Source organism: Gymnodraco acuticeps, unplaced genomic scaffold (genome assembly GCF_902827175.1).
Source record: "Gymnodraco acuticeps unplaced genomic scaffold, fGymAcu1.1, whole genome shotgun sequence".
NCBI classification, from domain to species: domain Eukaryota; kingdom Metazoa; phylum Chordata; class Actinopteri; order Perciformes; family Bathydraconidae; genus Gymnodraco; species Gymnodraco acuticeps.
Genome location: NW_022990517.1, coordinates 277,756 through 304,451, shown reverse-complemented (window position 1 = coordinate 304,451; position 26,696 = coordinate 277,756). Strand labels below are relative to the sequence as shown.

The window sequence follows — 26,696 nt, the reverse complement described above, 5'->3', positions numbered from 1 at the left end:
CTCCAAATTGTCACTGGTGTTACTCTTCTTCCTGGTAACGCGTAACACCAGTGACGTTCCTATATAAATAAGCTTCGTATAATGTATACAAATAAATAAAAATACTTTAAGCTCTACTGGATTCATCAAGTTAAGAGTTAGTTAGAGAGTAGTTAGTTATTGTCAGGGCTGAGTGAGGCAAGCAAGACCCAAATGCAGATGAACAGAAAAAAATACCTTTATTTCAAGGCTACTGAAACAAACTTGGACAAACCAGTACTCTCACCCCGTGAACAACGTCCAAATACGACAAGGAACTCACAAAGACTAACAGAAAACACAGAACCTAAATACACACAGGACTAATCAAACAAACAAGAGACAGGTGAGGAGGGCGGAGAAAACACAGGGACACCAGGTGAACACAATCGGGTAATCAGGGAGGGAAAACAGAAAGAAAGCAACAGGCAGGAACGGGGGGTGAACACTTTACAAAATAAAACAGGAAACCAAAGACAGAAAAAGACAAGACAAAACACAACACGGACAGATCGTGACAGTTATTGCTATTTAACATGGTTTTAGATGTGTAAGAAGGAATATATTTCAGCAGATTTGTATCACCCAGATTCCACCTTTTCTGTATATTGACCCGTGTGAAAAGCAGACATACCATGTGAACCATTTCATTTAATTCAGCTTATTCCATTTGTTTTGGTATGTTCAGAAATGTTTTAGAAGTAGGCTATAGATGAGAGTAACAAATGCGTCACTTCCGGGCAAAAATAACGTCTCCGCCCACTTTTGGGGGAAACAACGCTGTCATTTGAATGGCGATCGAGCCTGAAGCCACAGAGGTCTTCTTTTACTGTCCTTTCTTCTTAGAGGAAGTACAGAAACACTGAACTCTGGATTATTTTTAATGTTTGATGTGCAATAAACGACACGGCAGCTTGTTGGCATGATACAACAATTATGTTCCGCCTCGCTCATGAGAGTAACAGCTGGAGAAATTACAGCCTCGCCTACTGATTTTAATTTAACCATATATCAAGACCGATTGTCGATTACCAATGATCAAATGTAATTGTTTGCCTGTCTGGCCATCGTAATCGGGCTCTTTGAAGATCCAAAAATCGACGGTTTTCAAAAAAACGTGATCGGATTGGCAAAAACTTCAGAATTTGTATTGACCGCCATTCAAATGACAGCGTTGTTTTCCCCCAAAAGTGGGCGGGGCCGTAATTTTTGCCCGGAAGTGACGTAAGTGTTACTCTCATCTCTTGGAGGCATTACTATTGTCATTGCTATAATTTATTGTTTCACTATGAGATACATTGTGTGACATGAATAATGTGTTATCGATGTACATACACATGAATAACATTTTATAAAAATCAAACGGGAAGCATTTTATTTTGAATGCGCGGCTCATTTTCCGGGATGGTCACATGGTATTTCAAGATGGCCGCGCCCAGCAGCGAAGTGTAGAGGCAGACAGGATTGTGAAAGCAGGTTTTACTGACCGTCGAGGAGCCGCAGGACGCAGCTGACATCTCCACAGAGAGACCGAGGACCGTCTGAGTAACCTGTCTCCCCCACAGACCCGCCGACATGAGCCAAAACGATTTAATCCTGTAAGTAATTCTAAAACACAGGACTACCTTAGATTAAATGCTAGCATTTGGGTTCTTGCTGAGTGACATTATGAAACGTTCCTGTATCACTCTTAGAAAAGCATTCCTTTACATAATATGAATTGAATATAGCATGATGTTTATCGTTTTCTAATCGTGTTTTTGTCATTATATTAACGTTAACCCTGGAAACAATACATCTTCGGAATATTGATCTTTTCAAATAGTATACTGAAATGTATTTATTGAGAATAAAGCCCTTGAGATGAACAATCTCGTTTTCAAGGGGGTCCTGACATAATACAAACAGCAAGACATTCAGAAGAACCAACTACAATCACAACACACAATTTAGAGGTTACACATTTGAAAATTACCACTATATGGCCACAGAGAGGCCATGAACAAATACAGTAAATACAAACATAATGTTTTCTACGTGTTAAATCATGGATAGCATGTACAATTCACCTCAAAATAAGAAGACAAAGCGTTTTAAAACTCTAAACACTTGAAAGGAAGTCAAGCATTTTATGTTTGATGGTAAATTATTCCAATCTGAAGGTGCTTTGAACATAAATGATCTTTTACCAACTGCTTTGGATACTGAGGGAGTGGAATACAAGTAGTATCCTTCTTTAGTTTTAGTTATCCCAGTTAAATGCCAGTTACCTATTCATTTGTTACAGTTAAAGTTAACATTTTGTTTAGTTTGCAGGCTTCAATGTTTAAATTAAGTCAAAGCTATTCTCAATAATCCATAGAAAAGTTAGTTTCAAGTCCAAGTTAAATTTCAGCTTGTGATGCATCACCGATACATGTAAAGCAGCTTTTCATTCAACCGTTTTCCTACTGTTTGAAGATGATAAAAGGGTGGAGAAGTGGTATCTCTCATATCTCTCATTTCGTTCATTTGTGCTCTTCTGTCCATATGATCGCTGAGGAAAGGGAGGGGTTTGCCTGGATGTTAGATAACGGAAGCTTGCTGTAACCCCTGGGCTATATTGATTAGGACACTTCCAGCCAAACCCCTCAAAAAGGGCAATTACTTTTTGAATGTTTTACTTTTCTAATACCATTGTATTCTGTGTTCTACAAATAAAAGCTGATTGAAATCGGTGTGAATAATAATACGAATGGTAGTCAACTACAAATATTGAATGTGATTCATTGTCAACAACAAGAAGAGTCACATCCCTGAAACTGAGAGAAAAATGTACGTTACTTACCTCTGCGTTTGTTCCGGTACTGGCTGGGTAAAGTGGCTCTGGTGTAGTTTTATCACATCCAATTTTAGCTGTCTTGGTCTACAAACTTCTGCGTAATTTTGTTAGTAGCACAAAAGGAACAGAGAAAGAAAGAAAGGAAGCATAGATACACCTTTTAACCTTGAAACTAAAGGGTGTTGGGTTAGGTGAGAAAATAATTCAAGTATATTTTTTTACAACAATATAAAAGAGATATTAGAGGGAATATGATGATTTGTTTAACTCCTTAACAACAAAACCCAGAATGTGAATGTCATAAAAAGCTAAATGTTAAAAATAATTGGGATTTTTGTTTGAGTTTTTTACTGTGGTATCGGATTGGTATTGAAACAGGTGGAAAGTCTCTGGTATTGGTATCCGCTACAGCATTTTTGTGTTGTGAAATTCCTATTCTTCATAATGCAGTGAGGGTTCTATTTAGATTACATCCTGAATGGTTTACTTTAACTTTTGTTGTTTTTACAGATAGGGTAGCATTGTGAATACTCAGCTGTCTGGCGCTGCTTTGAACATGACTCTTCAAGGCATCATTGCTTAAAAAAGACTGAGGCTAAACCGAGGGTATGTTTCTTTTTTATTCAGCCCCAAGGACTTCCCCCAGCTCAAGAACGATACATTCCTGCGAGCCGCACGAGGAGAGGAAACTGAACATGTCCCTGTGTGGTGTATGAGGCAGGCTGGACGATACCTACCAGGTACTGTGATCAGTGATCAAATCATCTCTCCTAACAAAAGTCACAGACTTTCTTTGCATTATTGTTTTATTTAACCTTTTGAATTGTGAAGACATAGGCTAATATTTTGTTGAATTGAATTTTCAGAGTTTCGTGAGTTCAGAGCAGGGAAGGACTTCTTTGACACATGTCGGTCGCCGGAGGCCTGCTGTGAGCTCACTCTGCAGGTATAGCAGTGTTTTTCAAACTTATTATGAAAAGTCAAATGTCAATAATATGAAAACATGAAATATTATTATTATTTTTAAATAGTGTTCTGACTTACCCCAGAAGAGAGCAGTGTTATATATGACTGCACTTCTATTTCTAATGATCTTTCATTGACTTAAACAAGAAAATACTCTTTTGCCCTTTAAATAAACAGAGAATTGCTTACATTCTCCTGTTGTGCTACATTTCTGCTCATGAACACATTAGGGATGCACGATATTGGGGAAAATATTCTGGGCAATATATGGAAATACGAAAAAAGGACATGTGGCCTGTTTGTTAAATCAGTGCATCAATCTTGACCAGTGTTTCTCAAACATTTTCATACCAAGGACCACTTAACCAATAAAAAACTCCACAAATATCAAAAAACACATCGTTTTTCTAGAACAGATTACAAATCACCTGAAAATGGTACAAACAAGTGGCAACATGTGTGATGAAGGTGTTGCGCTGGGCTATTGTAGAGGAAACTTCTGTGTAGCAATGCAGTGGGAGTCACCGACTCAGGAAGGAGACACGGTAGAGCAGGAGCTTTGATGTCAAACACTGATGATTTATTTGGAGTTACGGCCGGAGAGTTCACATCACAAGTCACAGCAGTCACGGTGAGACTGCACGGGTGGATTGCCACGTCAACTCTGGAGCGCCTCTCTCTTGTTAGCCCATTTAACTGGTTTCACAGAGAGTAATCAACATATTTTGATAAGATAGCTTTAGACAGTTGGGCACACTGAGTCACTTGCGTCCGTCACTTATGGCCTCGAAGAAGTCATACCTTGGAGTTAGGGCTGTGCAATTAATCGTATTTTAATCGCGATTACGATTATGGCTTGCGACGATTAGGAAAACAGCATAATTGACAAAATACGATTATTTTGCTGGGTGCGCTTTCGCCCCTCCCTAAAAGCCCACTCGGCCACGTGGGAGTGACATGTGTTGTGAGTGTTCAGCGCAAGCGAAGATCTCAGAACAAGAGCAGCAACTAGTTAAAAAGAAGGGTCGCGGGGAGATTCCCAGTCGATCGCGAGATGTGTCTAAAAATAGAACAACAATATTCTGTTTTATCGTTAATGTCCTGTAACATAATGTTCCCGTGCCAGAATAATGCACTTGAACGCATCAAAGCTTTGTGATTGGCCGGCCTCACCCCATGTGTCCGGGCGTGGCTGGTGAGCAGTGCACTAGTTCGCTGACGTTGTCCGTGTCAACAGCATGGATGGTCAACAGGAGTGACAGTCCGCACGCACACAAGACCGCAATTATGGCAGAAGCAAAAAAGCCCAAAATATATAATTTTCACTCCGAGTGGGAGGATCATTATTTTTGTATCTATTCCAATTCAAAGTCCATCTGTCTCATCTGCAATGCGAGCGTGGCTTTATCGAAGAAGGGTAATTTAGGAGCGGCATTTCAAAACAGTGCACAAACGCTACGAGACGGAATTCCCTCCTAATTCTGCCCTACGCTCCAAAAGGGGAGGGGCCTGAAAGGACAGCTACATGCACAGCAGTCCATTTTCACCAGGCCCAACAACAAGAGCAAGGCTGCTACCAGAGCATCTTATCGTGTCAGTCACGTTCTTGCGAAACACATGAAGTCTTTCGAAGACGGCGAAGTTATGAAAGAAGCATTCCTGGAGGCTGCCGATGCGCTTTTTGGGGACAGTAAAAATAACAGCAGCATTTCAACAGGTTTTGATATAATAAAACTCAATTTAGATACCGTTATTAATCAGCTGTAAGTTTTAGTTTGTTTGAACTTATTCATTATAATTATTGTACAAAATGGTATAAGAATGCAAACATTAAGATCTGTTCTGTTTAAATTGATTATAGTCTATCAGTTCAGAAACTATTGTTGCTTGCATCCTATTTTAAAGGCATTTATTTTTATACTCTAATAAAATGCAACAAAAAATGGGTTTGATTCTATTAATGTTGTCTTTTTTATTGCACTGTTGCTGCAGCAGATTACTGTGTAGCTTCAGATCTGAGTTGTCTTATTAGTAAGCCTCATTTATACTTTTGTAGCAACACTATTTTTATATAATGGCAAAGAAAGGGTTCTTCAGAGTCTTTTCTTTTTTTCCTGTGTCATATGTGGCAGCACTGCCACAAGTTCCTCTTCAGAGAGGGTCTTCAGTACATGTGGCAATATCGTCACCTGCCTGCGCTCATCTCTGAAACCAGACCATGTAAACAGCCTGGTGTTTCTTGCAAAAAATCTTTAAGAGATGACATGAGCAGCCCTACCAGCATGGTGTGACCATGGTGGCCTAAACATTTTTATTTGGTCTTAAATTGTAGTTCAACATTTATTTCCTGTTACTTTTGGACCATGACGGTTGGCCAGCCTTCAACATTTAACTGAGTGGAATATGTTGAATATGTTTTACCAAAATGTTGGCTATATGTTAAGGAGTTTTCAGTAGGTTGTGACAGTGCACTGCAACATATTTGATTTCATTTATTTTGGTCTAATTTATTTTTATTTATCATATTAATATATGTTTAGTATGGTTTTGGAAGTGCGCTCCAACATATTTGTTGATCTTGTTTATTGGTAAAATATTATTTGTTTTAAAGTTCAATAAATGGTCAATGAATAATCGTCAAAATAATCGTGATATCAATTATTGACCAAATAATCGTGATTATGATTTTTGCCATAATCGCACAGCCCTACTTGGAGTCCATAAGCAACAAAGAAGGAAGTGTCTCAGTGCACCCACAACAACAGACCATCTGTGACCTAGTGTTGACCGGTCACAGAATGGGAACAATAACATTATGGCTCAAGCAGCCTATGTCCTTAAAGGAGATAAACAGACGTCAGGGTTGGTCCTGTACGTCATATCTAGGAGTCTAGGACAATTATTTCCATAACAGTCCTCTCTTTTTATCATTTATGATAACCTAAAAACATTAGTCTAATAATAATTTGGTCAATAATTAACTCAATAGGCGTCTCCAGATTTGAGTGTGGTCTCACCTTACATTAATTACATCACAAAGTGGAATAAGATTGAAACATTCAATCACAATGATTGATACAGCCAATCATAATAGGAAAAATCATCTCTCATCAGTGTTTGATCATCTTTTGTCAAAAGCACAATAATGAACACACATAAAACACAGGTGCATAAATAGATAAATATTTGTTTTAAACTAATATCTTTTATCATTTACCATTAGTTAATTTCATTCATCAAACTATAAAATCAAAACCAGCTTGCCGCTTTAAAGATTTACTTCAAGGCAATCACTAGTCAAAAGCATTTTATAACTCAGGATCGTAAGAGATCCAGCTACAAATTCACAGTTAGAGTATAGAATTCACACTGGTGATTTGATCAATCTGTAATCTGCAAAATTGCAGTGTCCTCAATTTTAGGATTACTTTTACGTTTACTTAAATACGCTTTAGTCAAGAGTAAGGCACTTAGTCAAATCAATACATTCATTTTAGTCAAGTACATTGTTCAAAATCTGAAAAGGAAAAGTTAGGCAAATATTCAAAGACTTTTGTAAAAACCTGGAAAGGAAGGATTAAACATTTTTAAACCTTGAATTATTACATTTGTAAATGCTACCACTGATCTGTACCAAATTAAGTCTATCAAGTATTCCTAGTAGCCATACTTACCTGAGCTACTTATGGTACTTGGAAAGGATTCTTCTGTGTTTATCTAATGTTGAATATAGAATATCAATTTCTTTAATTTATACTTCTCTAATTTGAGGATCAAATATGCTACATAATTGTTATATGAAATATTATAAATATTGAAATTAATCCAGTACTTGAAACATCATTGTAGGTCTTTCTGTGCATGGATAATACATTAAAGAGTAGTGTTGTTAAGCCTGATTGCTGGACGATTAAGGATATTAACATTATCTGTGATAATAGTAGAAATATCTTATTATTCAATCTGAAAATATTAATTAATTAATTTTGTTTAGTGCGAAAGTGTAATCTGATCCGGCAAAAATATATTAATCACCACTATTCAACACATGTCTGGTCATTGGAAATATAAAGACAGTCATTAATTGTACATCTGTAAACATCCAAGATATAAAATCAATGCAAAGTTCATCTTTGTACGAGAGCTGGAAGAACGTGTCCTTCAGTCTTTCTGACTCGTTCTCCTCCTCTCTTTATGACAAAGAGTGTCTGGTGTGTAAAGGCATCCTGATACTGTAGATTAGCACTGAGGTGCTGATTGGCTCAAACTCTTCGTCATCAGAGCGCCATATTTCAACCCCCCAATTGCTCTGCTTTTGTGGCTCAATTCAGTGAGCACTGTATGATCCCCCCAGTGAAATGGAGGCTCATCTGCCTGCATTCCTTCTGCTATCTGCTTGAGAGCAGTGCAACTGCGTATTCCAAGTGGCGCATCCAGGTCTCCCCCCGTGATGGGAGAGGTTAGGAAGACATCTGCTCCTCCAAGAAACAAGGAACCTTGTATGAAGCCTCTGAAGTCCTTGCTCGTCCCGCAGGGTTGTCTGCCTGAGCCCACCGAGCAGAATGGTGAAGAAGCATCCCATCTCCTCAGATAGTTGAAGATTAGAATCCTCTCATCTCGAACGACCTCGTGCCTCCTTGCCCGTGGCTGGGGGTGCCCTCTGCAGCCGGAGAGTGTGACCCTCTCTCTCTGACCCTTGGCCTTCAGAGCTGTCCTAGTTATTGGGTTAACACTTGATAGGGATGTTTTCCTGAGTGCAGACAACTCAAAGTAATGGATTAGTACATTATCATTTAATTACAAAAATAGGATAGGCCCCTCAGAATGATTTGGGAGCCTTCCTAACACATGCACATGCATAAATGTAAGTTTTGTGTTAGTCATTTAACATGCAAGAATCATATACTCATCAGTCCAAAGTAGAGAAATGTTATTGTAATTTAAATGTGAGCTAGTCCCTGTGGATATCACCCCTTCTCAATGATTCTAAATGTTATATTAATTCACCATTTACCGTTTGATAACATATTAGTTTATCAGAAATATTTTCCTCTTCCATAAAACAGGTTTGAGAAATAAATGTTCCAATATAAAATCAATTACTCAATATAATTGACTCTTCCCTCCCTTTTCTTACATATGTCTCATATGAAATAATAACTTAGGAGTCTATTTAAGCATGGTGTAATCTATTACTCGAGAAGACTCAGTATCACCTGTGTGCAGCTTATAAAAACTATTGTGAGAAACATAGATTATGCAGGAAATGTATACCTTTGTTGAAAAACAAAGCATATCTGATTTGGGAGGAAAAGCTTCATCCCCCTTAACATCTGAGTCACCACTGAAGGCATAGCATGAATGGAATTGGGTGTCTGAGGGTGTCATCATTACTGAGAAATGTCAAACAAATTCAAAACCTTACATTTGAAAACAGGTTTGCATTCCTCCACTTAAGGTGACGTTATCATTGGAAACAATAAAAGCTAATTGTTTTGATGTAGAATCTATCAATTTAATTGTTAGAGCAGAACAGAATGGTCGTATTGTAGCCTGAGTACCGTGCAGCCTTTAGTTTTACCAGGTGGAAACATTGTCCATATAATGTGAATACATGTAGAACTAAGAGGCCCCTGACATTAGGGCTTTTAACAGCTTGCCAACCTACAGGCATCCTCTGCAGAGCAGTATGAATAGCCTTAAAAAAAAAAAAAAAACACTCTGCGGTAACGAGAGTCATGTGTCTGACCCAAATGCCCTAAGTGAAGCCGTTAGTCCCATCTGACTGACCCAAGGGTTGGTGCTGGTTTGGCGGGGAGGCTTCCAGGTGTTCAAAGCAGATGTCAAGCTTTTAGTTCATGGCTCGGTGGGGGGAGCAGACCCACGTGAGACAGTATCAATGGCTGTAATGTTCAGTTTGAGGAGCTTCATTGTCTCTGGGAGCAGGGAATGGTGTCCATTCTCGGACCAGACCATTAATGTAATTTCATGTAGAGCAGCCATAGCATCTCTGTGACTGCACTCAGCCGGACTGTAGCAGGGTAGAACTGGGTGACTCTTAGTGAAGCCGTCCAAGGCCATAGACAAAATGGAACCACGTACTAACAAAAGGGACACAAGGTCATCAATGTCTCTCTTTACCATTGGCCTAATTGCACAATAAATGAGTGGGGAAAAGAAATGTGGAACACTAATCCATCATGTAAAATGTTGAGTTAATCTAAATAATTCCTTATGGGTTGAAATCAAATTAACATTAACATTAGAACTAAAGTCAGTCAAAATTGGACTTGCACGGATCAGAATCTAAGCAATACACCATTTTCCCAGCTCTGTAATGAAAAAGATAACAAGATTAGGTACATTACAGGAGTGTTAAAACACCCAAACATGCACACTTATCTTATTCTAGTAGAGATGAGAGGACAAGGTCTAATGTTGTGAACAAAATGATCAAGTCAAAGTTATTTTATTTATTCTATGTTATGTACCTAATTTAATTTAATAATTAATCTTGAATTACTAATAACTTTAAAGAAGGCAACAATTTACAATTTGGATAAAGTGAATACTCATCCAAAGTGTGTGTGTGGGTGTGTGGGTGTGCTTGTCTGCCCAAGGTTTAAAACATTTGGGACAGCACAGCAGTGAGAATGTTATGAGAACCAATATGTTGTTTACACTAAACTCGAAGGAAGCTAGACTGGAACATTTTAAATAAATCAAAACACTTGTACATTAATTAAATACATTTCACATTTAGCTCGAGCTGGGTTCAATACTTTTCTTTATGGTATTTAAAATTGGGCTCGAGTAGAACCCCTGGATTTGGCTTGCAACACAAAGTGATACTGATCTCTGTAGGACTTGGAAGTGTTATGATTCAAAGTGCCTGTGAAAGAGAGGCCATTGGAAAACAACACCTATTTTTTAACTGTAATTACTTATTTTAAAGAGATTGCAACATTATACTTTTTAAAGAATTGCTCAATTAATTTAACACATTTATTATGCACACAATAAAAAACTTCAACAAATATATTGATCCTGGCTTAACCAGCGACCTTTACTCTGTTGTTCATAAGCTCGGTTTCAGAAAACTTGTCAGTAGTTTAACAACTATTTTAATTTTAGTAATGTCTATGGAGACCAATTGGTTGATACGAGAAATAATTTGAAGCAGTTTAATAAAGAATGTTAAACTATTTTTAAAACTGTAATTGAACTTCAACTTATATTAATTATCCTGATTCCAGTGGCCAGTTGGAACAGATAATCAAACAAAGTTTCCATTTTGCAGCAACAGCGCAAAAGTTTTCAACAACAATTAATGAAAACAAATAATACAACATTGACCTACAAAAACAGATTTTGCAACCCTGATCTCCTCAGGCAAGTCTCTGAGGGTCTCGGGGCGCAGGACGGGGCATAGGATTTATACAAGGTCACAAACATATCTTGACATACCAGCAATACCATTTAAGAATGGATTCTTAAAGCAATAATCTTCTTTTCTTCTTACACCTAGCGCACACCCTGAACAGTGGGCTTCTTGTTTACATTTTCCCCTGCACACTCAGATGCAGGACATAAAAACACTCTTTTGCTATTTATTTTCATTTTGCAGCACATTTATACGACCAGAATTTTGCTTTACATCTTTATATTATTTATTTTTCTCAAGTCATTTACTTTTGGTGAGATAACTAAAGTTTAGTTCATTTTACCCTGTCTATGGACTGATTCATTATTAGTTGTTACAAAACATACACAAGACGGCGGGACAAACCAATATAGACCCCCCATACAAACAATCAGACAAACAAAACATGAACTCGTAATAAACACCAGCGTGACAGCAAGGCTCATCCAGCTCAATTTAGTCCGAATTATGAGGTTTCAGAGGGGGTAGGGAATTATCTCTAGTGGGGCGCCTTGACTCGCGCGTCCACCCTTGTACAAGTGCTAAGATCGTGCCTGAAGACCGTCCAAAAGCAATAACTAGCTTATCCTCTTGCGACAACCACTACTCCATCAGTGGCGCTATGAACCCCCAACCAGGAGAACATAGACTTTTTCCTCTACCCTTTCTCTCCAAAAACAGCCCAGTTAACTGTAGTCCTACTCGACCAGCCTATACACTTGCTATCGAGTTCATTTGCAATGATGAAACACAGTTTTGTTCTACACTTTGCTTGCCACTGCCCACCCGTGATCAATTAGCCTATAATTGTATGTATGCAACCCGGACCGCCACCAGGTCCTCTAGCCATGTATAGGGAGCTGTGGCGCATCGGGTGATGCACACATCTCGTGCTGCCCCGGCCTTGCCAGCAATGTAGAAGACGGTCACAAACAACGAGTGCTTTTAGACCATTTCGTTTTTAATAGAGATGGCGGTGGTGTGAGTTAAAGCTATAGACAAAAGCTGTGACTTTCTCCCTCTCAGCTGCACAGCTCCAGCCCCACAAACACAGGGAGGTTTTACACACACACCCGAGCTTGCAGCTGGAGCCGTGTTTACAGAGGCGATAGCAGTAATATCTCTGGCTGCTTATTTTTAACTGCTGTGTTTGGCCGCTAAAACCCCCAGAATTCGGCGATTTGTCCAATACAAATCTTTTACATTGCTTTCACACAGAAGCTCCACTTCACTGATGCCTTTTTTTAAGGTCTCTCTAAACATGAGCTGTGTATGCTTGTATGGCACTTCCGTCCCGAGCAGCACACACAGAGAAAATCAGCCAGGACTGAGTCCCCAGACACTGATCCCCTGGGTTTATTATCCCCAAATGTTCATTAACCAAAAACGAAACACAGCCGCTCAGTTTCACAGGTAATTTTTTAGGATACCGTCAATCACAGATTCTGATAAGGCAATGTCCAAATGTAGATTTGAAAATCACACTTACCAGCTCTGAAGATTTGTTGGTATCCTGCCGACAACGCCAATTTGTAGAGGAAACTTCTGTGTAGCAATGCAGTGGGAGTCACCGACTCAGGAAGGAGACACGGTAGAGCAGGAGGTTTGATGTCAAACACTGGAGGTTTATTTGGAGTTACGGCCGGAGAGGTCACAGCAGTCACGGTCTGACTGCACGGGTGGTTGCCACGTCAATTCTGGAGCACCTCTCTCTTGTTAGCCCATTTAACAGGTTTCACAGAGAGTAATCAACATATTTTGATAAGATAGTTTAAACAGTTGGGCACACTGAGTCACTTGCGTCCGTCACTTATGGCCTCGAAGATGTCATACCTTGGAGTCCACAAACAACAAAGAAGGAAGTGTCCCAGTGCACCCACAACAACAGACCATCTGTGACCTAGTGTTGACCGGTCACAGAATGGGAACAATAACATTATGGCTCAAGCAGCCTATGTCCTTAAAGGAGATAAACAGACGTCAGGGTTGGTCCTGTACGTCATATCTAGGAGTCTAGGACAATTATTTCCCTAACAGCTATATCATGCAATCGAAAGTGAAACTTAACCTCGCTCCATTGCGGAGATATTCCCGCGAGAGTGCGGAAAACTGAAATTTATTTATTTATTTAAAATGTGAAATGTTACTAATATACTCACGGACCACTAGGGGGCGCTCACGGATCACCAGTGGTCCGCGGACCACACTTTGAGAAGCACTGATCTAGACAAACAACAAACATAAATTGCTACGTTGTTGGCAAACGCATCATCGCCTATTTGGAAAATAAAACGCTGGACTTTTTAAATCCCAGAGAATGCACCATCCTTACTGAAATACCACCTGGAGAGACATGGCTTTTCACACACCTACTCACAATTGTACACATCATGTGCAAAAATGGGGTCCATCTGTCTTATCGAGCCTAAAACGCTTTAACAGACACATTGGTGTTTTGAAATTGATCAAGTAGCTCTTTAACCAGAAGAGTTCACAACAGATGGCTAGCACTGTTTCTACCGTGTGCAAAACAGGGGTATTTTTGTTGACACATTTTAAAGTCTGATTGTCAATGCAGACCTGCCTCGTGAAACTATTTAACAAACTTTATATCTAGTATCCAAAGTATGTTTGTGTCCATTTTAGTAGCATTTAAATAGAGACTTGTGGAGATATAGATGTTAATAACTGTTTTTATATTTCAAAAACATGAAGTGAATGATTTCTGAAGAAAAAAGGAATATACGAAATGGAGGGTATAAACACATCCATGATTAATATCGCAGATGCTGAGCTGAACATAGTGGTAAACTAGGGAATGTGTTTCAAGTGTAATGTCAGCTCTGTATGATGTAGGTAGGATTTATAGGCTGGAATTTTAGATAGGGAGAAACTATGAGAGCAAAACCAAAAGGGCACTAGCAATGGGCCAACCTGCATAGACACATAATAAGCAGCATGACAATGAGTACTTGTAAACAACACTGGCATGAATGAAATGATTCTGATTAATGGCTACTTTTTGGTGAGTAGTACTCCCCTGGGTTTCCAACTGTGGAGCTTTTTCCCCAGTGAAGCGGACTAACTGAGGTTACCTACTGTAACCCAGCTTCTATGAGTATTGGCGCAGCCCTCTAAGGCTATGAAAACACTTGTAGTCCACGCCCACCCGCTAGGTGGGCCCCACCCTCGGGCCTCCTTCCGGTATAAATAGGGAGGTTGCCCGGCGATCTGCTCCCATACAATATAACTTTTCTTCAGCTATTCGTAGAGCCAGTGGGGCCCAGCGCTTAGAGGGCTGCGCCAATACTCATAGAAGCTGGGTTACAGTAGGTAACCTCAGTTCTATTTTGTATATGGCTTCGCCCTCTAAGGCTATCGCTATTGGGTTAAGGGCGAAGCATGATGTAGTCTGCGCCCCACTGGGTCCGTCCAGCACTAGAAGCACAGACATACCTGCTTAATAACACCCCCCTGCCTGTTGTGCCATGCGTAATGGCACATCCCCGTCCCTGGAGAAAACATACCTGTTTTCCTGACGGGGTGAAGGCTGGAAACAATACATACCGACCGCTGTGAGAAAGTAGAGACGAAGGTCGCACCTTGTCCTGCGATCATAGAGGGGGAACAGCCGCTCTCTCCGTGTCAGCCAGGTAGGAGAGCTCTCAGCTGGATCCCTGACGTCACTCACTCTGACCAGGCACTCCCTACGAAGTGTGTCAGAGGAAGGGGAACGTCCCTCTCCTACGAGGGGAAAAAGGGCCGCTCTCTGTGTGCGGCGAGGCAGGAGAGAGGCGCACAGCTGGATCCCTGACGTCACTCACTCTGACAGGACACGCAGTACAGGGCGTGTCAGCGAGGAAAGGGAGACATCCCTCAAATAAAATTGAATAAATGAACAGGGGGAAGACCAAGATGCAGCCGTGCAAATATCTTCCACTGACATTCCTCCACGCAACACCGAGGAGGAGGAAATTCCTCTGGTTGAGTGCGCTTTGATATTCTCCGGGGGTTCCACCCCAGAGGAGACATATGCCTGTGACACAGCCTCACACAGCCAGTGTGACAGCCGTTGTGTAGACAGAGGTTTGCCCGATCGAGCGCTCTCTGTAATGCACAAACAGGCGCTGAGAACGGCGCAATGCCGTCGTGCGCGCTACATAGCAGACAGCGCGCGCACCGGGCAGAGGAGATGAGATGTTTCTTCTTCCTCCGACCTCTTGCATCCCATGGAACTGCTGGGGGGAGAGGCTTCTCTGTGATGTGCCGTAATGGTCGTCATGGTGATGTGCCACGCCCTCGCCACTGCTGCCCGTGAAGCAAAAAAGCTGCGAGGGAGTTTCCACACGCTGCATTCCACTCTGTCTCTCATCATGAGGCGCGTACACGCCCAGAGGATGAGAGGTGTGTGTATGCTGTCCTCATGAGGCGTTATAACAGTGCTCGTGGATTTATTATGACCATGTGTAAGGCATATCTGGGACAGAGGAATGCCTCGAGCTCTGCAGTTTATAAACCAATAGGTTAAAACAGCAGGCTTCTGCAGTGAATGAAGCCCCTCTGGAGACTCCCCCTGTGGGGGAGACCCAGGGGAATCCCCCCCGTGACCAGCTGACGCTAATGCCGAGCAGCTGCGTTACGGAGAGGGCTGTGTGGTTTGTGACACGCCGGAGGAGAGCTGTCAGTTTCTCACTCGCTGCCAGAGAGCGCTCTGCTGCTGGCTGAGTTTTTAATTCCACTTCAGATAACGTTTGTCTGAGAGGGAAGGGAACAGCTCTTCTTCCAATTTATTATGAAACCCATGGCTTTGACAGATGCGATATGAGATGTACCAGTCTGTAAGCGACTTCCTCCCTGGAGCGAGCCAGCAACTAGCAGGTCGTCCAAAGGAAACCACCCTCTCATCCTCCTCTGTGTAGCGGCTCCAGCCTTCTCTACACAAAAATGGGAGGAGCCAGGAAATATCCAAACGGCAGACGATTGTCTGGTCTGATATTCCCTGAAATGAGAAACCGCAGGAATTTCCTGTGTTTCGGGATGATGGGTACGTGGAAGTATGCATCCTTCAGGTGGAAGTGAACCAGTCATCCTGGTGAACACATTCCAGCCCCTGTCTCATTGCCCCAGTCTTTTTCGGGATTAGAAAAATAACGGGAGTGAAAACCCCTGATTTTCCTCCCTTTGAGGAAACCTGGAAATATCCTCTTTCAACAGGAGTTCCAGCAGCTCGGATTTGGAGCGCAAGACATAGCTTCTGGGAGGACAGGAGTGTTTCCTGTATCCCATTGAACTGTGGGGGGCTTTTTCGTCACCATGCTGCGGGGTGTGACACGTCGAAGGAGAGCTGTCAGCGTGTCCACTCCACTTTCTGCCGTGAGAGTCGTCCTCTCATGCGGGCTGAGTTCAATTCCACCCAGGTAAACAATACTCTGGGCTGGAATAGGACAGCTCTTTTCCCAATTTATCATGAAACCCAGCTTTGACAGATACGATATGAGTTGTACCGTCTGTAAAGTCGCTTCCTCCCTGGAGCGAGCCATGCAGCAGCAGGTCGTCCAGGTAAAAATAGTACTCTCATCCCTCCTCTGTGTAGCGGCTGCCACGCCGTCTCTACACACTTTGAAAAAGTACGAGGAGCCAGGGAATAGCCGAACGGCAGACGGTTGTACTGGTACGCTATTCCCTGGAATGAAAACCGCAGGAATTTCCTGTGTTGCGGAATGATGGGTACATGGAAGTATGCATCCTTTAGGTCTATAGAGGTGAACCAATCTCCCTGGTGAACACACTCTAGCACCTTTTTGACCGTCAGCATGTGAAACAGGTCGAGGATGGGTCTCATTCCCCGTCTTTTTCGAGATAAGAAAATAGCGGGAGTAATACCCCTGATTTTCTTCCTCCTGGGGAACCCTGGAAATAGCCTCTTTCAACAGGAGTTCCCGTAGCTCTGCTTGGAGCGCAAGACACTGTTCACGGGATGTTAGGCATGTCACCTGTATCCCGTTTGAACTGTGGGGGGGGAGGCGAACCTGCAGGGTGTACCCTCTGCTGATCAGCCTGTTCATCCATCTGTCCATCAAACACATGCGCTGCCACACTGAGAAACACTCGGACCAGCGGTGCGCGCATGCTCGAGATGTGTTGTGGTTGTCATGACGATGAGCCACGCCAGAGCCCTCGCCGCCGCTGCCCGTGAGGCAACCCAAGGTGGGCCTAGAGCGAAATGGCTGTGCGGAGGCCTCCACACGCTGCCGTATCACTCCGCCCTCGCATCATGAGGCGTGTACACGCTCAGAGGATGGGTGGAGTGGTGTGCAGTAATATCCACATGAGGCGTTAACACTGCGCTCCTGGGCTTATTATGACCGTGTATAGGTGGCGTATCTCGGGACAGAAGAATGCCGCGAGGTCTGTGGTTTAATAACCGAAGAGTCATAAACCATCAGATCCCTGCAGCGAACCCTGCTGCCTTACTAATCACCAGATTGAAGGCAGCTGGTGTAATTACTGTGCTCCGCAGCTTATTAATCGATAGATTAAATAGCGCAGGCTTTTGTACCGAACCCGGCTGGCTATTAACCGATAGGTCATGGCAGCTGGCTCACCGGCCAGAGTGGGGGATATGTGAAACACATTGAAACTGATGACTCAGCCAACATGTTGGGGAAATAATCTTCTTTTATTTTCCTCACACTGTCTCCCCCAACCGTCAAGGCCGCTCTGCTTCCTCGGCGGCTCTCATGGAGCAGACGCCGAACGGGAGTACCTCACTCCCTTTTTACCCCCCCTCTCCTGGTGGGGGGGCGGAGGCCCCCGTGAGGCAACCCAAGGTGGGCCTAGCGAAAAGGCTGTGAGGAGGCCTCCACACGTTGCATTCACTCCGCCTCTCATCATGATGCGCGTACACGCTCAGAGGATGGGTGGAGGTGTGTGCAGTGATAACCACATGAGGCGTTACCACGGCGCTCATGGCTTATTGTCACCGTGTGTAGGTGGCGTATCTCGGATAGAGGAATGCCGCGAGGTCTGTGGTTTAATAACCGAAAGTTATAACCACCAGAACCCTGCAGCGAACCATGCTGCCTACTAATCACCAGATTGAAGGCAGCTGGTGTAGTTACCTGTGCTCCCGCAGCTTATTAATCGATAGATTAAAATGCGCAGGCTTTTGTAACGAATCCTGCTGGCTATTAACCGATAGCGTCATAGGCAGCTGGTTTACCCAGAGTGGGGGATATGTGAAACACATTTGAAAACTGATGACTCAGCCAACATGTTGGAAAATAAGCTTCTTTTTATTTTCCTCACACTCTCCCCTCCCAAACCGTCAAGGCCGCTCTGTTCTCCTCGGCGGCTCTCATGGAGCAGACGCCGGTGCCCCGGCCGCCGCTGACGGACGATTCTGACGCCTCGGCTGCTGTTGCTGCTGGTGTCTGTCCGTCTGCCGCTGTGGCCGGTTGGCTGCTGGTGTCGCTGCTGCTTCAACCGCTGGCTGTCCTCGCCTGGGACACCGCCACGGGCTGCGCACAGCGACGGTGGTTTGTTCTGGATGGGCTCCTGCCCACCCCAGACGTCTTCCTCACCCGCAAGCAGCTAGAGCGTCCGCCTTCGCTTCCTGTTCGGATGAAGGAAGACGCACATAGTGAGGACATGCGACCTGCTGGCTGAGAGCCGCGTCCGCGTGCTCTGGCCCCAGACAGGCTGCGCATATTGGATGCAAATCGTAGCTCATAATGTAGCCCGTATTGCACGAAGGGCAAATACGGACACACTCTTTATTGCTCATGATGTTGCTTTTCTCGTGCTTCAGTAAACTGCTGGTTGCTGAAGAAAAGAGGGAGCAGATCGCCGGGCAACCTCCCTATTTATACCGGAAGGAGGCCCGATAGTAAACCCAATAGCGATAGCCTTAGAGGGCGAAGCCATAAACGAAATAGAACTGACTCTGCCACTGGAGAGACACGGCTATCCACACACATTCTCACCACTTAAATAATTGTCAAACAAGTTGATTTTGTATCCGTATTAAAACCTAAGATGCTACAAAAGTTAAATTTGAGTTTTAAAAAAAAATGTGATCACTTTACACACATGTGGTAAACACAGAACAACAATATACTGAATGTCAATTAGGACATTTTATTTTCCTGTATCCAAATACTTTTGGTAGTATTTGACAGACTTCTGGAGATATAGATGTTAATTGATTTTGCATATCTAAAAGAATATAGAGTGACGCATTTCCGAATCAATCATAGGCTGCAGTTATGCAAACTAAGCAATACCAATTAAACACCCATATTGTTTTTTAACTATAGTCCCTGAAAAGATACAAATCTAAAAACAAAAAAGCAATTCCAGAGGGACAATTTTTTTTTGTGAAGTCCTTTAGGCAATAAACAACCGGTTTCTATTGTTTTTTAATTAAAAACTGTCTTTCTTTTATTCCGCTTTCAGCCTCTGAGACGTTTCCCCTTCGATGCTGCCATCATCTTCTCTGACATCCTGGTTATCCCACAGGTAACGTTATCAGGACTCATTCATTAACATGTTGACATTACATCTATTTCTGTGATATCAAGAGGAAGTGGCATAATAACATTGAACATTATATTCAGGGGTGCACATAACTTTTTTGCCCTGGTTCTCAAAGGAGCACCTGGAGATGTTGCTTGGTGCTCATCCTTAAAATGAAATAAACCGTAACTTTTGAGGGGGTCTTGACTTTATTGCCCAGACACACGGCAACTGAAACACACATGCAGAGGTGAACACAGAACACACATGCAGAGGTGAACACAAGACAACATTTAGCACGACCAGTAATCCTACAAGCTGTCATCACTGTTCTCCTCACTGTCTTCCTCTCTGTCAGACATGGTAGCTGATGATGTAGGCTACTTCTTTCTCTCTGGTTGAGTCTGTGATTAGCTGCTTGCATCCACAAGTCAACAGCTGGGTTTGTGGTCGAAAGTCTCTGTTGTCATCTTAGACAAGTGGATGTAATCAAAATAAGTATGTGAACATAACCAATAACCTACCATAGCCAATCAACAAATGAATGTAACTTATTTTATTTGTGTTGTTCATTCATATCTTATTTTACCTTAACATTTATTTATTTATGCATTTTATTTTTTAATCTCCAGTTTTAAAGGATAATTTGGTTACTTTCCTATACTGTAGTATACATTGGAATGATTTCACACCTGACCTGTTTATCCCAATAATTATAAAGGAGTGCCTTGGAAATATGTGTTTACATAAATTGTGACCAAAACTGTTTGAACTTAGACTAAAGTGAACTATCTAAACACTCAAGAGTCCTTTACCTCACTGAGCTTGTAGTATCAGCCTCTCAGTCTGACTGGAGAGGACTCTCCCTCCACATCATTGTAGAAGAAACATCTTCTTCTTCTTACATCCGTTAGAGCAGCTAGCAACAGATTCTAATAACCAACAGCGCCCGGTACCGGGTGGGGCGCCCTTCTCTCTCTCCACGCTCACTCGCCACGTTAGCTGTGAGCTGTGGGCGCCAGATAAGCCAACATCCCCCATTTTCATCACTTACAGCGCCCATCGTACAGGGCAAAAATAAACGTGTAACCGGGGTGAAAAGGGTGTTACATTTACTTAATTATGAATGTTGTTACAATCAGGCCGAAAATTAGGATAGGCACCAACGGTCAAAAATGTTTTTTTCCCTCCCAAGAACTGTCAGCGCAGCGCCTCCACAGATCTGGCGCCCGAGGCGAACATCTATAACGCCAGTGCTACGGGCCGACTGAGTTCCTATGCAACTCGCAAATATATTTTTCTCTCTCCTCTCTCCTCTCTTTTCTCTTCTCTCTCTCCCTCTCTCTCTCTCAATGTTGGTGCGCAATGCGCCTTTTTTCAAATTAACCACCGGTGCTCTTTTTTTGGCGGAGGTGCGCATGCAGGGGTTATTGCCTTTTGAGAGGTTTTAGCTTTTCTCGTAGACACCAGTGTCTTATATTTACATACATTCCGCCTTACATTAAAACGTTTTTAAACATCTTAAAGATATCCCCCTCAGTAGCACAAGAACAACTCGGGCAATAGAGGACATTTTAAAGTGGAAATGCTCAATGAATTTGCGTGTCATCCATAATCTTCTCTATCGATTCCAATTTGTCATATGAGCTGCCTGAGCGAGCACATTGATACTGAGGCTCTGCCCCTTGCTGGGGGAATGGCCCCTTTACTGCGGTACAGGCTAATAGTACACAATCCTTGGTAGGAAATACTCTTAAACTTTACAAACAGATAAGTGTAAGGTCTTTCTCTTGGTGACTCCAATTTTCTTGGTAATGAGTACAACCATCAGCTATTTCTGCATGCACATTTATGCAATTTTATTCAACAAAAAGGACAAGGCTCTTAGCAAATTCAGACTACACACAAAACGGGACAACTTTGAGCATCCTTGACTGAGCCTGAGCATCTCTCGGTGTAATCAGGTTCTATGGTAAGCTTCTCTATGCAAAAGTCTTCATGTGAAATTGGTTTTCCTGAGACAATACCACCTTTGCTTACCTCCATCTTTGATAACCAATAGGGCACGCCAAGCAGAGGACCCATTAGAGCAGATTTGGACTTGTGTCACATGAATTAGGTCAGATTCCTTCATTTTTGTAGCTAGCTTGAAAAACTTGAGCACACAGGGAATCTATGCTTCACATGCCTCTACAATCCCCTTTTAGTTACACAAGAACAACTCGGAGGTTCAAAAGTGGAAACGCTTACAGCGGTTCAGGCTTAGAAGTAAGCAATCCTGGTATGCAGTATTCTTAAACTTTACAAAAGCGTAATAAGTGTAAGGTATTGATTTATTTTTTTGACACCAATCTCTTCGCATTAGTCCTGTCCTGATTACTTTTGTCTGCACATTTCTGCAATTTGAATTACAACAACAACAAGGCCAAAACTGCCCTAACAGGATTTTAAATCCTCATCAGTTACTCAAACAGTGTTACCTGCTCACCTGTGTGCCATTGGCTTGTATAAAGTATGGAATTAGCTAGGTTCAGTAGAAACCCGTAGATGAGGAATATATTTCCAGAGTTCTACAGCCATAAAATAAATAGCAGCCATTACTCATATCTCTGTCCCATCCATTTTCCCCCTCCCAGGCCTTAGGTATGGATGTCCAGATGGTGCCAGGTAAAGGTCCAACATTCCCAGACCCTCTGAAGGAGCCAGAGGACCTGCAGCGGCTGCAACCTAAAGTGGACGTGGAGAAGGAACTGGGTTATGTCTTCAAAGCCATCACACTGACCAGACACAAGATCGATGGCAAAGTGCCGCTCATTGGTTCACCGGAGCGCCGGTTTAGTGATCATACAGACAGTTAAAAGCCGGCATAGGTATTTCTGGAAGTAAACATGAAAATGAAATCAAAAGTATTGTGATTCTTACTCTCTCTGTGTGGTGTGCCTACACAGTGGACGCTGATGTCCTACATGATAGAAGGCGGAGGCTCCAACACCCACTCGAAGGCGAAGCGCTGGCTGTACCGACACCCTCAGGCCAGCCACATGCTGCTGAAGATGCTGACGGATGTGATAGTGGAGTATCTGCTGGGGCAGGTGGCGGCTGGAGCGCAGGTTAGACCTCCTACCGCTTTATCTCTGGAGCCGTGTTTACAATATGTGCCACTGCCATTACGCATTACAATTTAGGGTGGTCACAAAAGGAGGCAAACAGTTGTTGTACTTCGTCCCACAAAATCTGTAAATCTAGATTATTTTAAATAACGATACTTCTGGTCCTCTGCTGTTTGTTGTGCAGGCTCTGCAGGTGTTCGAGTCTCACGCCGGCATTTTGGGGCCCGTGGAGGTTTAATGAGTTCTCTCTGCCTTACCTTCGAGACATTGCTCGCCGCGTCAAAGAGAAACTCAAGGAGACAGCAAAAGACATTCCCATGGTAAGCTGCAAACATTAACATTGAAATATATCAATATGCGAGTAAGACCTCCTGCTGTAATAATATCTCACACATGTATTCCTCTGGACAGTGTCAGTAGATAATGATAAACGCTATAACTGTGACAACTCTATTTATATACTTATTTTCCCTGCTGTATTATTTAGTCTGTTCTCTTGTCACAATAGCTTTCTATATTAGTTGCAATACTCTGTTCTATTCTTACCATAAGTCTGTTGCTTCAACAACACGGTTTCCCAGGAGGCATCATTAACGATTCATCTGCTCTGTAATAAGTGAAATGTCCTGTTCATTACCAGAAGAGGGCAGCATTTCACCAAAATGGAGAATAACGAGTCCTGCAAAAAGTTGTTAGTTGATAATCTCCTCTATCTAACTCTCTGTTTGTTTTCAGATTGTGTTTGCAAAGGATGCTCATTACGGTTTGGAGGATCTGTCTCAATCTCATTATGATGTGGTCGGGCTGGACTGGACCGTTGACCCAAGAGCAGCACGGTATGCACACACCACACACACACACACACACATACACACTGCAGTAATCTGCGTCTTTTAACTCCAGTGCCCCTTAGCTTTTTCAAACTAGTAATTCAATCTGAGTTCCAACCAAAACTAGCTTTTCTGCATGTGTTTCAGATTCAGAGTCTACAGAGATATATATAGAATGTGATCATGAATACGTCTGTCTGTAAATTAGGACAGAGTTATTATGAGGTTTAAATGGACTGGGTTCAACCAGTGTGGTGAGAACTGTTTCCTTTCTTTGTTAGCTTTGGTAGAAAAATAGAGTTAGAAAGTCTAAAGACATATTGATGGAATGTGATCATGAATACGTCTGTCTATGCATGAAGTCCTAAATAATACAGCTTCAGCCTCAAAGTCCTCTGTCATGGTGAGACAGCAAAACACAAATCTTAAAGCTAAGTTCATCTCAGCCAGTCTCTGCAGATATCGTACACCATGCTGGAGTCTTTCCTGAGGAGCAGGTTAACCATTGGGTGAACCTCTTCGCCCGTCCCTGTTCGTCACCGGTTGCAGGATTTATGTCAACAAACGTCTGTTTTCCTGCTCCGCTCATCAAATACTTAACCTGTTGGTAATGTGTGTGTGTGTGTGTGTGTGATCTGTTTACAACAGTCACGTATGGGGACAAAATGGAGGTCCCCATGAGGGGAATCATTAATTTTAGGGTGAAGACTTGGTTAGGGTTAGGCATGTGTTGGTTATGGTTAGGAATAAGTCTCCAGGAAATGCATGTAAGTCAATGTAATGTCCCATGAAGTGATGTATACATGTTGTGTGTATTTATTCAGGGAGCGCACAGGAGGGAAGGTCAGCCTGCAGGGAAACATGGACCCTTGTGCTCTCTACGCTCCCAAGGTAACCCCCACCCCCACTCGGTGTCTCATTGACAGAGCTAACTGTTTTATGACTTTAGTTTGAAAAGACAAACACAGTAACACTGCAGTCCCTCTGAAAGGAGATACTTAAAGGCATTGCATTAAATGAATGTAAGCAATAACAGAGTTAAACACCGATATAAGACATACAGTAAATATACAAATATTACAGTGAATGAATTAGTATAAAATATATATTTCAGGAGCAACTCAGAAAAAAAGGGTCGTGTCATCATCCTGCTCTTTCTCCTAATGAATGTATCGTGTTACTCTGGCAAAACACCAATCTTTGGTCCTTATGCAAATACATGTTTGTATTTTCAAATGTTTATACTTTTTTGTAATGTTTGTCTGTATGAGTGTTCTAAAACCAGGTTCCCCAAGCTCTCCCACATCAACAAACTAAAATGCTTATGTCAGCCTGCTAAATGTCACCAGTTTATTTCACCCAAAAAAGTATGACCACACTGGGGGGCTTCCAGTCCTGCTGTGGGAGATGTGTCAAACAAAAGTAGCAGAGTTCGTAGTATTACATTTAAATATAATAATAATTATAATGCAAGTGTCATGAAGCGATAAAGATGGAATGATTTGACATAAAGATGGCTGCTATGTCTTTCTAAAGAAAAGCAGTCATGATATGCTCAGTGTAAATGTGACAGGTATTAGAGGAGAGGATAGCCTACAGTAGGTGATGATACACTGTTATGTCCAAGAGAGGATGAAACTTGACAGAGCTGCATAATGACATAACAAAATAATCTCTATAGCAGCAGCTGGGTTGTAATAGACTTCATGCTTCAATCGTGTTTGTCAGATAGTTTACAGATTTCTGTCTTCACGTCAACTTGTATATTTTCTACTGTTAATTATGTTTTATTTCTATTTTTTTAAATGCTTCTAATTTATAATTGTTTATTTTCTATTCTTTTTAATTTTCCAATCGCCTTGTTTTTTATGCTGATGTAACAAAAACATGTCCCAACTTGGGATGAATAAAATATATCTTATTTCGTCTTATACCAAAAAACGAATAAAGTAAAAATTGGCAATCCAAGATGATGAAAATATGCAGTATTATGATTATTCTTGAGTTTTCTCTTTTTTAAGATCTAAAAAGAGCGTTCTTTATAATATGTCATAAAACATGCATAACTGAGGTCTGTCTGTATAGGGTTCAGCGTTAATTGCCCATTTATGGATCCAGAGTAGAATCCTATTGTTGTTTTGTGATAAAACATGAAAATAACAAAACCCTGTTTGTCTTCTAAACATTTTCTCAAGTTTCATCGGCTGCTATTGTCAGCACCTGCCTACATGCTGTGAATCCTATTTATATGCTGTCATTGATCCTGAAAAACTTCTGTTAACAAATAACTCGTCACTAGAAGTTCCTAAACTTGCTCCTCTTCCAAAGAATATCTCAACTGTTACAGATATTCTCCAGCTGGGGTTGAATCACGTCTGATTTTAAAATCCCCCTTCCTCCTTCTCTTCATCAGGAGCACATTTCAAAGATTGTGAAGAAGATGCTGGAGGGTTTCGGGACGAGGGGCTACATCGCCAACCTGGGCCACGGCCTCTACCCCGACATGGACCCCGAGAACGTGGGGGCCTTCGTGGAAGCTGTGCACACACACTCTAAACAGATAAACAAACGGATGTAAAGGTGGATGTCTGTGTGACGGAGTGTGTAAGCCAATACCGTATTACTTAATTAAAAACAGTTTCAGCTTTATCTGTTGAGTAATCCATCTTGAGAGACTTTCATGGAGGGGAAATAAAAACAAATGAATAAAATAAACAAGATGTTGGTTTTCTATAACAAGATTTTCTGTTCTATGTTGATCTGACCAGGAGTGGATTATGTTTTTCTATTTGAAATGGCGGCAATCCATTTTGCATGTACGTTACACATGTCAGTTGGTTGGGATTTGAACTCATATTTGATTTATTTAAACATGTTCAAAACGGATTTGTCCTATGAAAGCTATTTCTTTGATATATTTGTTTCCATAATGTCACTCAAACAATTTGAGGCTACCCTTTATAAAAGCTGTAAACATCTTTTAATAAAAACTGAGTTCTTCATCACTAACA

At 41.9% G+C, this 26,696-nt stretch overlaps 1 protein-coding gene across 1 annotated transcript; it reads left to right on the top strand.

Moving 5' to 3' along the window:
- Positions 1–1,302: 1,302 nt before the first annotated feature.
- On the top strand, positions 1,303–26,696 carry urod (uroporphyrinogen decarboxylase). The gene is given in 12 exon segments (XM_034227169.1): positions 1,303–1,616; positions 3,467–3,579; positions 3,706–3,785; positions 19,686–19,748; positions 22,382–22,559; positions 22,562–22,578; positions 22,694–22,855; positions 23,040–23,075; positions 23,077–23,175; positions 23,591–23,691; positions 24,510–24,576; positions 26,099–26,696. Coding segments are annotated over 12 exon segments (1,104 nt in total). The 5' UTR covers positions 1,303–1,593; the 3' UTR covers positions 26,264–26,696.